We start from the raw sequence: 16,507 nt of genomic DNA on the forward strand, positions 1-16,507 counted from the left end.
ACCATGGTTCGAGTGAGCATGGTGCCTTGGCTAAGTCACCCCTCACAATTAGAGAGTTAGTCTAATTTGATCACATGGGTTAGTCCTATATAATTAGTAGCCCCTGGATTCACTAAGAACATATAAGAAGAAAAATAAGGATGGATTGCATATGATCATGCATCATTGTCATACATTAACTTATATGCCATGTTTTTATTGATTAGTTGTTTTATGATGCATGTTGAATACTAATAGCATGTAAAATGTGAATATTTGCCTTATGTACTTGTATTTGCCACACTTTATTTGTACTTGAACTTATGTGCCTTAGTTACTAAGATTGTATAATCTCACTCCCAGTTGTTGACTTTTTATTAGGGGATGTCAAGGCCAAAGGAAATGGGGAAGCCTCTGAGGCCAAGGACTAGAATTTATTGTTTTAAAGTCTATAGTCTTCTTGTAGTGTCATTAAATGCATAATTTGCCAACTTAAGGATTGATTGTATCGTGATTTTAACATTTGCATGTAATCTTTATTGTTAAACTTGAGCATTTTAATGTAAGATCTTCATGTTTTTTGGGGAAGGCCTCTCTTGTAATGTGTTTCAATGATTATTAATATATGTATATGTGTGTGTATAATGTGATCTATGCATGAATGTAGTTTATGGAGGTAGAGTGTGAATAGCATTTGGCTCAGGAAGGGAGACACTTGAGTGGTACTTGTGGCATTGACAACTTACCTTCGTTGTAAGTGTTCTAGGATCCTTATTTAGTATTAGAATGGGATAAACCTAGAGCTATTAGATAGATCTCTTAATTATCTACGTGTAGACACTTGGATTACCTTAATTGGAGGTCTATAGTTGTGTGCGCATCATGGTGAATGGTCTTTTTGGTTATGGCTAACGCTATACATAAGTTGGCTGAGTGGATTTGTAGTTGACTATGGTGAGTGGCCTTTGTGCTGCGACGAACATGTCTATTTTGCTAAAATATCTATTTTACCCTTGTTTGAACTAGTTTTAAATTCTTAACTTGTTTCTATGTTTCCACAAACTTCTATATTCTAATTTTAAGTATTTTCAAATATTTATACATAATTAATCTTCTTTAAATAATTTTGAGATCCCATTGTTCCTAATACTTTTAAAGTTGAGAAATTTACCTTAGCCAAGGTTGATGATCCTTAGTTTTAGTGATTGGTTTAATTGAGTGAGTTTATAATTGGTTAATAACGGAGGTCATTATAAGAACAAAAATCAAACATGCACTTACATAAGCCAGCAAGATACTATTGCAATGATGATCAAAATAAGTTGGGACCTGTAATAGAGTAATACGATCTCAGTTTAAAGAAATGAGAATAATAAAATAGGAATCTAGAGAAAAGGGACAACAACAAAAAAATGCCCTTTCTTTAAGAATAAAATATATTATCCACAGAGGACACTTTAGAATAAATAATACAAGTTTCACATTACAAATACAGCAAGAAATTGGGGCGAACTATCAATAACAATATCAACTGTTGGTCAGTATTCAATAATAGCCCCACAAAAGGAATTATGTAATATTTAAATTTAATAAGGAGACTTACGAGTCAGATATCCTGCAGTCCACTTTGACTTCTCCTTTTTTGTCATAAAAAAGAAAATCATGAAAAGAAATAACATAGAAGACATATAGAAAAGCAAGTAGCCGAGATGAAGTGAGGCGAGAGAGAGAGAGGCGATCATACCGAAAGATGAACCTTCGAGACCAAAAAAAAAAGGTTCAATGCTTTCATCTAGGGATACTGGGTTCTTTCTCAAATTCTCCCCTCACCCAAATTACCCTACAATTCTCGATCCTTTATTATCCCAAGTCTTGAAGATTATAAACAAATCAACGAATTTGAATAATAAAACAACTCTAGTTAATAACCTCTCATTGAGAAAAAAAAAATTATATCCTTGAGAAGCATGAAACAAAGTGACCTTATCAAAGAATGGAAACGAACCCACAAAAATCATAACGAAGCGCTTTAGTCGTCTCCTCTGAGTAGATCGATGATGATGCTTAAATTCTTCGTTAATCTTCGAGACAGAACAAACCTTCCTATAGGCAAAGAATCAGACGAAGAATAAATAGAAGGCAAGGAATAGAGTAGAAAAAAGATGAAAGAAAGAGAGAGAGAAAAATCGCAGGAGTAAAACAAAATGGTAGGGGGGGTCCTACCTTTAAAATCATAGAATTCTAGGTCAGGAAGAAAGAATCGATATCGTTGTCTGATTCTCATTACTTCCTGATCGCCGTAATCTCCATCCTAATTGTTGTTTCTCTGTCGTCGCCGTGCATGGTCACTTGATCTCCCCACCATCTCCATGTGTAGATTGTTGAGAACGAAAATGGCAAAGAGAAAAAGAATGTATTCTCTCCCACCTTAAAGATTCAACATAGCTCTCAATATTGAAGATCACCGACTCTCTCTCTAGAATCTTCTCTCTCTCACTAACAAGCATGAGAATTTTCTCCATTCTTCTGGATAAGAAAGCAATACCAAAGATGGTGAAAATAAAAAAGAAATAGGAAGGATCTGGATAAATATATCCACCTCCATTCATCACCTATAAATATATGTGGGAGTTTTTGTGAAAGTGTGAAGAGAAGAAGAAGCTGTGGGGCGTGGAGGGAAGAGAAGAAAGAAAGAGAAAAGAGAGACGTGCATGTGTAATGAAAGGAGAGAAGAAAAGTCAAAAGTATGTTGTGTAAACTATTGCTTGAAGTAGTAATAAAAGTTTCTTTCCTCTAAGTCCTTCCTTCTATATCAAGCCTACACTAATTATTTGGAGATTCTCCCACTCAAATTTCAACATTCGATCTCTCCAACCTCACAGATTTGGCGAGGACAATCAACGATCTTCAGAACTGATAAGGAGAAGGACGCTTTACATCTCCTTTTCCCTGCTAATTGAACGTTATCATAAAGATAGAAAAAAGTGGCCGGCTTGGGTTATTTTGGACAATGTGCATTCAGAAATGGGTTTCATCGGGCGAAGGCTCGAAAGAAACAAACAAATGAGAAAAAGATGACCCTACATATTTATTTTTTAGCATAATTTTTTTAAAAAAATATATTTTATTTATTTTAGATAGCTGCATGGAGCCCAATGAGAGCTGGTACTGTTCACAAAGCTACGTCTTCCTAAATGGCTTTGTGAACTGTGTTTTTAGTGAGACGAGCTACTTTTATCTCCATGGGTTGGTTCACTTACTAACTAACGTCTATTGATTCTCGTGCTAATATATATAATTTAGTTGCTAATGCATATGGGTCGTTGCTTGACTAAACGCAGCTGTAGCGGCATTTCTTAAGAGGAACGCTGCCATGGCAATATCTCCGGTGGTGTTTTTTTACAAATATCTCAAAAGAAACGTTGCCGTCGCCGGGGTATAGTTTTTTTTTTTCTTTTGTAGTATGTAGTTATGAGTTCTAACTAAGTACTTGGGCTTCGATTCGATTCACTCAGCCCAACAAGGATTAATAGAAACATATTAACTACTTAACACAAGTCATAGACAAACTTAACAGATGCAACTATATCTCAACAGTAAGGCTTGTTAATTAGGAACTTCAGGTTAGTGTCCCTGTCTCCTTCAAAACTCTTGGCTGCGTTCATATATACATTTCAACGAGTCTTCGGTATTCTGGAATTCAAATTTGCCGTGCTTGGTCCGGGAATTCAAATTCTAGTGTTCTCCATGTTTCCTCCTTTGACAACTTAAAGACGATATAGTATTGGAAGCTCTTGTATTGAATCAAATAGATGCAAGTGTGAATGGTCATAGGCTCTTCCCAGACTTTAGTTTTTTGTGCTTTTGACTTTTGGAATGCTAATCTGATACAGTGATTGCAAATATAGAATCGCAAGCGGACATGTATAATAACTAAAACACAATTAGCTAGAAAATCATCGATAAAATGTACAGCGACTATTTATAAAAAAAAAGTAAAAATTACTAACTCAGTTGGCTATATATACCAGCAAAATATATGATATACAACCAAATTAATCAAAAAATTAAATATTGAAACCCAGCTATGGAACTTGCTAAGATTGGTTCGCCATTTTCCTCTACCCTACTCATGCCCAATATAACTCACTTTTAGCTTCAAACCCTAGATCCCTGATCCTCATTTCCCCCATTATCCGTCACTACACTTCAATCGCACCATGAGTTAATCATTTCATGTCTTTTTTATTTTGTTTTATAAAGCATTGTTGAATTCAATTGTTCCTGTAGCAGCACATGACTCCAAAATTCATTATTGTTTGAATTTGAAATCATCTCTCTTGAAATTTCCTCTCTGACGTGCTTTAAGGATATACAAGAATATATTATTGGAAGCATGTTTCATTTTATAATGACTGAAATGATAAATACCAATTTAGATGCAACACAACTCCGTATTTGATAATGAAGGGCTGGGGTATATATAGCGAGACTGGATTATTTTTAGTAGCTATGTTTTTATAAGCTTTATTAACGTACAGTAGTGATCGACGTGTTAATGACTGAGATGTGTAAAACAAGTCCATGCGTCAAATTTTGATTGGAGATTGAATCTCACACGAAGAAAAGATCATGGTATATATTATTCTTGTTTAATTAAAAGAAGCCGGTCAATCCTTATAAATAAAGCAGTCCAATCTGAATTTGTCATGGCATATCAAGGATAGATATTGGGGATCATACAGCTAGGCTTTATGTATTTCCATACACAAATAATAAAGAATCAGACATAGGAGGTAATTTAATAATTGGGTGGTCTATCCCTTGCGACTTGTGGGCAGAGTAGGGATGCTTTGTTCGTTTCTGAAGAAGTTGGAAGGATCAACCTGGGTCTTAATTCGAACCAACCTGTCGAAGTTATCCTTGAAATACTCCACCCCATAAACTCTGCCTTCTCGGTAGCTGTTCTTTCCATTGTGATTGATACCCAAGTCAAGATCCTTATAGTTGAAGAATGCTCCTCTAGGATTCATGGACACGAACGGTGTCATGTACCCGTGAAGTTTTCTCGTCAGCTCTATGTAGTGGTCCGCCACCTCTTTCCCCGCCTCATTCCAGTTCGCTTGATATTGCACCTGTTATGAGAAAAACATTACGTAATTGTGAGAGGAATTACATGTTTACATATATAGGCTTCAAAATTAATTCAAATGTATATATACACCTTCCATAGATTCCCAGCCCGATGAGGGAAAGGAGTTGCGGTGGCTGGAATCTCAGCCATTCGTCCGCCATAAGGATTGAAATATAGGATCGTGTCTTTCAATTCTATCATCTTCTTCCATATCCCTTCCAGCCCTTCTTTGGAAATAGGTCGCTGTACATAGTCAGACTTCCTTTTCAAGTAATTCAGCGACTGAGGCGTCCTGTCCAGTAAAATCTCAACCGGCTCTGTAATATTAATGTTTGTCCAGAAGAGCACCGATTTAATCCAGCTTGTTTCAATGCAGTCTGATTGCTTCAAACCCAATTCAGGAAAGCTCTCGTTCATGATAGAGAGGAGCCTTTTGGAGTCGCCAAGGAACATGGATATGAATCTGACCCTCACAGTCTTTGTCCCATTTTTAGTACCATTTACCACGTCAATAATAACTCTAATGAAGAGGTCATTATCAATGCTCGGAGCGATATGCTCCCAGTGGTACAATATATCTGTGGCATTCTGCTCCAGGGTCCTATCGACTTGGAAAACAGTGACCACCTCAGGGACTCGAACTAGCTTCAATTTGTACGATACCACGACTCCAAAGCTAGCTCCGCCGCCACCTCTGATGGCCCAAAATAGATCCTCACCCATGGATTTCCTGTCTAGCAATCTTCCATGAACGTCGACTATTTGTGCATCGATGACGTGATCCACCGAGAGACCATATTTTCTCATCATATTCCCATACCCGCCACCACTTATATGTCCTCCCACACCAACCGTGGGACAAACCCCGGCAGGGAAGCCATGGGTTTTACTCTTCCGAGCTATGCTATAGTAAACTTCACCGAGAATGGCTCCGGCTTCAACGGAAGCCGTCTCGGCGTCTATATCAACCTGGATGGATCGAAGGTTGAACATGTCGAGGATGAAGAAGGGGAGTTGAGCTCTGTAGGAGACACCCTCGTAATCGTGACCTCCGCTTCGGATTTTCATGAGCAGGTTGTGCTTTTGGGCACAAATAACGGCAGCCTGGACGTGGGAGACATGTAAGGCGGTGAGTATAAGGTATGGTTTTCGGGTGTAGGAGTTGTTGAAACGGAGGTTTCTGATGTAAGCTTGTAGTGTGGAAGAGAAAGAGGCATTGCTAGGGGTGAAAATGGCGGAGGTTATGGGGTGAGATGGCTGGGAATGGTTCACGAGGCAACGGATCAAAGTGTTATGAGAAGAAGAGGCCGAGATTTGTGAAGGGAGGGAAACGAGCACGAGAAGGAAAAGCAATGACAGTGGTAGTATTGTTGAACGACCCATTGTTGTTGGTATTGGGATCTATGCGGCCTTCTGCATTGGAATTTATAGGGATTTGTTGGCGGCCATATACAAATTATTAAAAGAATAAATGGCAGGATAATTTATAGAGATTTGTTGGCGGAGATATACAAGTTATTAAGCTACCTCCCAAATTGACCAACAATTTTCAAAACGACACATTGATAACGTAACACAATTATTCATTGACCTCCAAATATATTTTATATGTACATGATTGTCGGGTTTGTGTGAACACGTACGCCATCAGATTCTGGGGAGATCACTGTGATTTCCTGTGCAAAATGTTCTCCATATCCATACATATATCACGCCCCTCCTCTATCGCACACTCTTTTCTTTCTTCTTCTTTCCAAACTTTCCTTCATTAACATTTCATTATATAATTAATTTGGATTCCTGTGTTCATATCAAAATATACAAGTTTCAGATTTGGCATTAATGTTCACCATATATGTTTAGATTCATGCCCAAAACAAAAGACCGTAGATTCTTCGGACTGGTAGTTTAAATTAATTAATTGAAGTGTCCCCTTTTTCCTTTTTAATAAGATTATGAGAATAACACTAATCTTAAACTTGGGTGTGGGATTTACCTCAACTTTCATCCGCTCACTATTCTCTCTTTCTCGTCTATGGATCTCTAAAATAAAAGCAATGTTAAGTTTATGAAATATTGATGTTTAGTAATGATTATGTCATTAGTAGGAAAAAAATAAGAGTGTTTGCAAAAGAGAAATTGTAGCTATTTTCTAATTTTTGCCACTCCTCCACGGCGCCGCCCGCCGGCTTCGTTTTCGCAGCACAAAGTTTTTTAAATATAAAAATAAAATATACTTGGCTTTCAATTAAGAATATCCAGTTACAGTCTGACGCGCATTCATTATCACTGCGTCATATACCGTCAAATTAGGAGCTGCAATTAATATAATCATTATATTATGGTTGATTATATTGATAAGTTTAAGTTTCATCGCGCAAATATACTGAAATTAAAAATTAAGTAATATTTATATACATACGTTAGTTGTATTAAATAATAAAATATTATTCTTGGTTATTAGGTATGTTATACTGTACTCCTTTCATCTTCAAATATAGGAAAAACAATCATTGTCCCTATTTATTTTTATTTATAAACAAAATTATAAATTTCAAGAAATATTTCTTCAAATTGTCCTTATTTTAACTGAACGAATTTGTTTCATTAATTACATAGATTATTTAGTCCAAATTTTTTAGTTTCAAACATAATTAATTATATTTAATTAACTTTCTTAAACTATATGAATTGATTATTTTCTATACTCTCATTAGACCAAAATATAGAAAATAAGTAACTAATTTACTATTCTAAAAAAATGTTAGTTGCAACCTTAATTTCTTAAAACAATTTACATATTTTTAATTTTACCCTCATTAAATATCCTATGTTAGTTATTTGATAATAATAATTAAAATTTTAATGCATTATTTTTTAAAAAGAGTAATAAATGAAGCCAGAATATAGTTAAAAAAATAATTATAAAAATTATCAAACATTCTATATTTTAGAACAAGTAAGGCTTTTAAAAGAAACCTTGTATTAATATTTAAAACCGAAGGCGGTATTAGTTTATTAGCTGTAATTCTATGAGATACTAATTGTAATATTTCGTGGCCTATATAAGGTGAACTTGATAATTTTGTATTTGTCTCATATTATTATCAATAGAATTTTGTTTGTTCTGGGCTCACAACTGTGATACAACAAGAACAATAACAATTATTATCTCATTAGGTGGGCTCAATTACATGAGCTAGCTATGACGAAGTTATCAAAATAAATGATAGATTAACGTTCCATGTTATTATTATTATTATATATAATTCTCATTCTAATATATACTTTCTTTGTTTAAAAATATAAAATATTTTTAATCAAATTTTACTTTTCAATGAAATAGTTAATTGTCTATAAACTAACACTATCTTTCTATCTTTATTTTTATTTAATAAGGTGTTTCACTCTAAAATTTATACTCTCTCCATTTAAAAATATAAAGTATTTTTTAAAGAGTTGGATATTTAAAAACATAATGCATTTTTTACGGTGAGACACCCTATTAAATATGGATAAATATGAAAAGATAGGATTAATTTAACAATAAGTAACTATTTTATTGAGGAATAAGATTTAGTTAAAAATATCTTTTTTTGAACAAAGGGAGTATAAAGTAATTTATTTATTAATTAGGAGAACTTTTGAAAAAAAATACATTAATTACACCTTAAAACATTAAAAATGCATTACATTTTTTAACATTCATTCTTCAAAATATTCCTTACATTTTTTAATGTAGAGAATATAATTTAGTTGCTAATCACCATCAGGTAAGGGTGAAAATAAGCTAAGCTGAGTTAGGCTTTAGTCAAATAGGCCTGAACCTGTGTGGTAAATCAGAAACTTGAGTTTAACCTAAAGCCTATATAAGACTTTTTCACAGCTTAGGTCTGAATCTATCTAAAACATAGCTTAGCCTAAAAACCTATTTAAAAGCTTACTTAAGACTCCCATTTTAGTTTTAAACATCTTAAATATATTTTAAGACTATTATACTATGCAATATATTGCTTGATTATTAATTACAATATATAATAATTGAAAGAACTTACAAATTACAATGTAATATAACAATAAAGTAATAATATTAAGATTAATATATAAGTCTAATATGATAGAAAATATAAGAAGAAATAAAAAAATCAATTGATATATTTGTAATATATTACATTATAAATATACTCCCTCCGTTCAAAAATATAAGACATTTTTAACTGAATCTCATCCCCCAATAAAGTAGTTACCTACTTTTAAATTAACCCTATCTTTTCATATTTATACATTTTAAACATCTTATAATAAATATAAAGTCACTGTCAATAGGGACACTTTTAAAAAAAATAATAATTACACCTCAAAAGACTAAAAATGCTTTTCATTTTTAAACATTCAACGTCTCAAAAAATGCTTTACATTTTTGAACGAAGGGAGTATATATATATATAGGTTGGTCTGTTAGACTTGTAGGATAGGTCTTAAAAAAATAGACCTGACCTATTTAACTAAATAAGCTTAATTAAAATCCTGAACTTAACTTGAGCCTATTTATTAAGAAGGCTAGGCTAGGCCTGAAATAGGTCAGGCTATAGGCTCTTGTTATAGGCCTAGCCTATTCCACCCCTACCATCAGGCATCATTAAATGTGTGTGCACGCACACTTGCAAAACAAGGCATCCTATTTATTGGAAAGAATGACAGTTAGATCTTAGAATATTAAGTGCTTGTTTGGATTTTAGTTGGGTATAATAGATTATGAAAATAATTGATTAAGTGATAGATTTTAATCATAATTGATTATATTATAATGCAATCTGTTTGGATATTATTTTTTAAAATTAATTGTAACAGAATTAAAGATATTTAAATAATTTAATCAGAATTAACTTTAACTATATAAATTACTATATAATTTAATTCTTAAATACCAACTATTAATTTTTTGAGGATATAAAATTTAAATTTTATTAAGAAAAAAAGTTAAGAGAAGAGAGTTTGGTTTTATTTTTATTTAATAATGTGTCTTTTTTATAATTTTTTCTTGAGCTTTTTTTTGTAATTTTTTCCAACACTTTTGATCAATTTTTTTATTAAGGGAGCTTACAAAAAACGTGCGTCTTAGCCCATAATTAATTTTTAACTTTTTTTTTGACTGTTTGGGTAATTTAGCTTAAAAAATCAATTTTGGGATAAAAATTTGATTATTTCTCTTATCCAAACACACACTAAAATAATAATAATAGTTACACCTCTGATAAAAAATTTTAAAAATAAGTTGAAAATATTGATTCAAATAAAAAAATTAATTTAATACATAAATATTTAAATATCAAATATAACTTTTAAATTGTAATAAAAATCTTTATTTATAACCATTTAATTTGAATTAATATTCACAACTCAATTTTTAAAAAATTTTGTTAAAAATTTAACTGTCTTTAATTCAACAATTTTAGACTTAAATGTCATTCTCTCTGTTTATTAATATGATCGAATCAGAGTTTAAATAGTAAATGTTTTCGATTCGAATGCCTCACTCAAATAGGGAGGAAGGGGGGAGGACAGATGGCTGACATCATCGCTTCGATCAGCATATGTTTTTAATTAATCCGTCGTCTTTGATGAGTATTATGATTTATGAGAACATCGGAACAAGTGTGATTGCCAAGGAAACTATAACAACCGTCAAATTAAGCCAACGTTTGGACTTTGGAGTTCATGGTGGATACAAATCTAAACCCACCACTCATATTTCATTTTTATGGTTTCCGTATACTTTTGAATTTCTCTAAATTACTAACTTTTATGTCAAAATCCTTCACTCTTCTTACTTCTATTTTATATATATTAATCATCACGAGTTTTGTTAGATAAATATCATCAAATGGATATTGTTTGTACGTGTGTGTCTTCAACAAAATGATCGGCTAGTCAGAGTTTGATATTGACGGTTAAACTCTCGACTTTTAACCTTTTCTAAAACACAGAAAAGAATGATCAGAATTTGTTGTGCCAAAGTATGCAAAGTTTAAGCAAGAATCAAATTAATTTCCTCTTGGGTCGATGGATAGACTTCCATATATTCCAACTTTAAATCCCTAAAACCATTACCATAACACAGATTGAATCACCAAGCGCAGGTGCTTTGTACATGCTACATAGCCAGACTGATCTTTAAGCTGATAATTTAACTACTTCTGACCGAGTACTTGGTTTGGGTTTCGATTCGCTCTGCCCAGTAAGGATTAACAGAAACATATTAACTGCTGAACACAAGTCATTAACAAATTAACAGATGCAACTATATATATCTCAACAGTAAGGCTTATTAATTTGGACCTTCAAGTTAGCGTCTCTATCAAAAACTCTTGGCTGCGGCTATATATATATATATATATATATTTCAAGTTGGTATTATGTAATTCAAATTTGGAGTGCTTGATCAGCGAATTCAAATTCAAGTGTTCTCCATGTTTCTGTTGAAATATTTTCAAAATGAAGATATGTTTTTCTTGAAAAGTCACATCTTTTTTAAAAATCATGACCTTATGAATTAATGAGTTATGTTTTTATAAGTGAAGAAATTTTTATAAAATGTTATGTTGAGAATTATAGGCACCAAGGTCATGTGTCTTTAAATTCTAACTGTATCTTTGGAGGTTATAAAATTAAAAAATATCACTTGGTGAAAAGAAATATATTTTAAGACAACTCTACATAATAAAAGGATTTTTTTCCTTTCATGAAAAGTTATTATGAAATAACTCTTAGTTAATATTAATTATTAAACTATGTTATTTATGAATTAATATAGAGATGTTAATGAACCAACAAAAAGATAGCGACCTTTAAATAATTAAAGTTTTATTACTTAAAAGATATCAATTTAAGGTATCACTTTAGTATTTATAAATATTTCTCACCATCACAAAAGTTACGTCCTTATGAATTAATGAGTTATGTTCTTATAGATTGAGAAATTTTTGTGATAAGTTATGTTGAGAGTTATAGGTACCAAGGTCATATATCTTTAAATTCTAACAGTATTTTTGGAGGGTTAAAAAACTAAAAAATGTCATTTGGTAAAAAAAAGAATATATTTCAAAACAACTCTACGTATAAAATAAAAGGATTTAAACTATGTTGTTTATAAATTAACAAAAGAATGTTCATGAATCAACATAACATAATGTTATGAACCAATAAAAAGATTAAAACTTTCAAAGAGAGTTTTATTACTTAAAAGATATTAATTTAAGATATCATTTTAGTATTTATAAATATTCTTTATCATTACTTATTTTGGACATCCAACTTGAGTCTTAGCAGTGCTAACCATACTCAAAAGTCTTATTATATTCTGAAGAAAATTTGTCATCAACCCAATTTGTACCAGAAGATTAGAACAGGGTAGGGGCAAATTAAGCCTGAGAAAAAAGTGATGCTCACATTTAGAAGACGTCATGTACAACTTTTCTTTTCATATCTGTTTCTTTTATTTTTCGTAGAGCCATTCCGAGGCAACAGTTTCCGCCTCTGAAAACTTAAAAGGCGATATATTGGAACCTTGTACAGAGTCAGATAGATGATGCAAGCGTGAATATTCATAGCCTCTTCCCAGAGTTTATAGTTTTCGTGTATTTGACTTTTGGAATGCTAATCTCATAGTGTTTGCAAATATAGAGTCGTGGGCAATAATAACTAAAATACAATTAGAAGTGAATCCAAAGTCGTGGTCAAAATGAGAACAAGTAATCAAAGGAGGCGTCTGTATAAGCAGCAACAGCATATCATCCACTTCCCACACCAACCAAAATGTCATCGTCTTTGATTCAAAACGACACGTCCACCTTCAAATTTAGAGTACGGCACCATATTAAGTTAATCTTGTGTATATATCGTGGTTCTTATCTGAAGGTGTAAGTGCAATTGAATTGGAACACTGGAGAGTTTGCGTGTGTAAGTCATCGCCTATTGAAATTAATTTCTGTGCACACGTCTATGAAATCATCCATCTGCGTCATTGAACAATCATCTTCCATGGCTCCACCAACCCCTGTGTGAGTTGAATTATCTAACCAAGCTGCACCATTTCGTTTCTTTTGAGAATATTCTTCCATGCAACACTAATTCAGAAATCTGGTTCAATGATTATTCAAAATTTAAATAGGCATGTTGATAAAATGTAAACATTGCAAACTCAGTCGGCTATATGTACCAGCAAAATATATGATGCAACCAAATTAATCAAGAAAAATGTTGAAACGCAGCAGCAAAACTTGATAAAATTGGAGACTACTTCGCCTTAAGCTACTAGTTTTCTCATATCCTAACCAAATCCAAAATGAAGCCTCCAAGCTCGTACATTTCTGTTGCTTTTGTTGTCTTGATTTCGCTTTGCCTGGCACCGTTCTCCTTCTCCTCTCATGAAGACTTCCTTCAGTGTCTTTACCTTCATTCCCCGAACGCCACCTCATTCTCTAAGCTCGTCTTCGCCCGAACCAACTCTTCCTCTTACTCATCCGTCTTACACTTTTCCATTCACAATCTCAGATTCTCATCCAACACAACTCCCAGCCGCTCGTCATAGTCACGCCTCTCCACCCTTCTCATATTCAAGCTTCCATCTATTGTTCCCAGCGTCATGGATTTCAGATTCGAACCAGAAGTGGCGGTCACGACTACGAGGGCCTCTCCTACGTCTCCCACCACCTTCCCTTCATCCTCATCGATCTCATCAACCTCGACTCCGTCCAGGTGGACCCACACAGTGCTACCGCTTGGGTCCAATCTGGGGCTACCATTGGTCAGGTTTACTACCAAATTGCCCAGAAAACCACAACCCTGGCCTTCGCTGCTGGTGTGTGCACCATTATTGGTGTTGGTGGCCACTTTAGTGGAGGAGGTTATGGTTTCTTGATGCGTAAATACGGTCTTTCTGCTGATAATGTCATCGATGCCCAAATAATTGATGCCAAAGGAAGGCTTCTTGATAGAGTATCCATGGGTGAAGACCTGTTTTGGGCCATCAGAGGAGGTGGTGGAGCCAGCTTCGGAGTTATTATTGCGTGGAAGATAAGGTTAGTTTCTGTCCCACCGAACGTGATGGTTTTCAGGGTTCCTAGGACATTAGAACAAAATGCGACCAGGCTTGTCCACACCTGGCAGTCTGTCGGAAGCAAGCTTGAGAAGGACTTGTTCATCAGGGTCATGTTGCAAAGGGTGAATATGACCGGCAAGACAACTATGCAGGCCACATTCGAATCCATGTTTTTAGGAAGTGTAGAAAAGCTGCTTCCTTTGATGCAAGAGAAGTTCCCCGAACTGGGTTTGGTGAGGGAGGATTGTGTTGAGATGAGCTGGATCGAGTCAATCCTTTACTTTGCCAGTTTTTCAAGTGGCTCACCTCTTGAAGTTTTGCTAAACAGAACTGATCTAACTAACAGCCTGTTTTTCAAGGGGAAATCGGATTATGTGAGAGAACCCATACCAGAAAATGGGCTGGAAGGGATATGGACAACGTTTTATGAGAAAGAAGCAGAGTTTTCTATTATGATACTAAATCCATATGGAGGAAGAATGGATGAGATTCCAGAGAATGAAATTCCGTTCCCACACAGATATGGGAACTTGGACAAAATTCAACAGGAGGTATTTTGGCTGGAGGAAGGGAAGGAAGCAGAAGAAAGGCATATTAATTGGATAAGAAGATTATATGCTTACATGGCACCTTTTGTTTCCAACTCTCCGAGAGCTGCATATCTGAATTACAGAGATCTCGATATAGGGGTGAATAACAACGAAGGTCATACCAGCTACGAGCGAGCCAGCATTTGGGGTTCCAAGTATTTCAAGAACAACTTCAAGAGGCTGGCATACGTAAAGACAAAGGTTGATCCTCTCAACTTCTTCAGGAACGAGCAAAGCAAACCTTCTTTAATACGCAGCCCCCAGAGAAGAGGCAACTAGGCAGCAGCAGAGAATAAATCACATTCCATACTAGCTAGCTCCCACTGAACATTAATAATCCATAGACCAACGTATGTTTCTATTAGTTAGATGATTAGCTTTTCCATCTTTCTACCATTTTGATTTTTCTGTAATTGCACCGTGTGTGTCACTACCGTTTTGTCTCTGTTTTGCTTTTTTTTTTTTTTTTTAATAAGTACTTTGAGTTCCATAAAGTTGTTAATTACATTGCATTCGACCAAAATTGTTAGGTTCATGGAATTTTGCTTACTTACATGTTAGATTGGTTTCAATGCTCAACATATGGTGCTCATCATTTTTAATGAAATCTAAACTATTCAAATTTAATTTAGATGATTTATATTTAAAGCGTTTTTAATTTTTATGTTATACTTATTTCAAGCTAAATTGTTCAAATTTAATTTGGATAGTCCAAATTAAAAATTAATTTTTTTTAAAATTAACTATCCAAATTTACCCTTGAATGATTCAGATTTAAAAATTTTTAACTTGTAATTTTTTAAAAAATATTTTTTTAGAAAGTGCCAATTAGGATATTATCATTATTTTTAATATTGTATTTATCAAAATAAAAAATTTTAATATTAAATTCAAAATATATCTAGAAAGTTAATTTTATAAAAAAAACTAATATTAAGTTGGATCATCTAAATTAAATGTGTATTATCCAAATTGGTGATAAACAAATATATTAAAAATTTGATAATTTTGTAAATTTATATTTTAAAAAATATAAAATTAAAAAATTTAAATCTGAATTATCCAGATTAAATCTAAACCATCTACATCTTATTAAAAGTTATGAGAATCATTGTGCTCATCCCTATTTATCCCTAGGGAGCACCAAAACCAATCCCATCCATGGAGCTTTGAGTTGAAAAGGGCCTCAATTTTTTTTCTCCCTAGTGAATTCAATATTACCTCCTAAATCAAATTTGAACAAGTATAGGGTAATTCTTTTTCATGAGATTTGTTCTATTTATAAAGCTAAAACTTGAGATCTAGATTAAAGAATATTAATTAGCATACAAGAAAGGATTAATGAGAAATTTAAACCCTAAATTATAGGTTTATGAGCAATTTAAACTTTAAACTTTTAAAAAATACATTTTAAACTTGAAACAATTAAAGTTAGAATAATTTCACCCCACTATTAAGATAAATATCCATCAAATTAGGACCTAACATGTAATTTTCACCAAATAAAGATAGAAGGGAGAATAAAATTTGATTAAAATCACACACCATGTTCTAATTTAATAAGTATTTGTTGAAACTTAACGATAAATACAAAATTGCTCAAATTTTAATTGTTTCAAATTCAAAATTCACTTTTTCAAAGTTTAGAAATTAAATCACTATTAGACTTAAAATTTAAAGTTTAAATTGTATATTAACTCTATT

At 33.1% G+C, this 16,507-nt stretch overlaps 2 protein-coding genes across 2 annotated transcripts; one reads left to right on the forward strand and one right to left on the reverse strand.

The window, feature by feature from the left end:
* Positions 1-4,593: 4,593 nt before the first annotated feature.
* Positions 4,594-6,512, reverse strand: LOC129285072 (berberine bridge enzyme-like 8). Its single transcript, XM_054920618.1, has 2 exons — positions 5,204-6,512; positions 4,594-5,114 (listed from the first exon to the last, which is right to left on the reverse strand). Exons 1-2 carry the CDS (start codon positions 6,494-6,496, stop codon positions 4,797-4,799), a joined length of 1,611 nt encoding a protein of 536 aa, XP_054776593.1. The 5' UTR covers positions 6,497-6,512; the 3' UTR covers positions 4,594-4,796.
* A 6,290-nt stretch (positions 6,513-12,802) lies between these two features.
* Positions 12,803-15,297, forward strand: LOC129286820 (tetrahydroberberine oxidase-like). Its single transcript, XM_054922882.1, is given in 2 exon segments — positions 12,803-13,686; positions 13,689-15,297. Coding segments are annotated over 2 exon segments (1,623 nt in total). The 5' UTR covers positions 12,803-13,457; the 3' UTR covers positions 15,083-15,297.
* The last annotated feature ends 1,210 nt before the right edge of the window (positions 15,298-16,507 follow it).

Source organism: Prosopis cineraria, unplaced genomic scaffold (assembly GCF_029017545.1).
Source record: "Prosopis cineraria cultivar Desert tree isolate PC_DT_omini unplaced genomic scaffold, ASM2901754v1 PC11, whole genome shotgun sequence".
Taxonomy (NCBI): Eukaryota; Viridiplantae; Streptophyta; class Magnoliopsida; order Fabales; family Fabaceae; genus Prosopis; species Prosopis cineraria.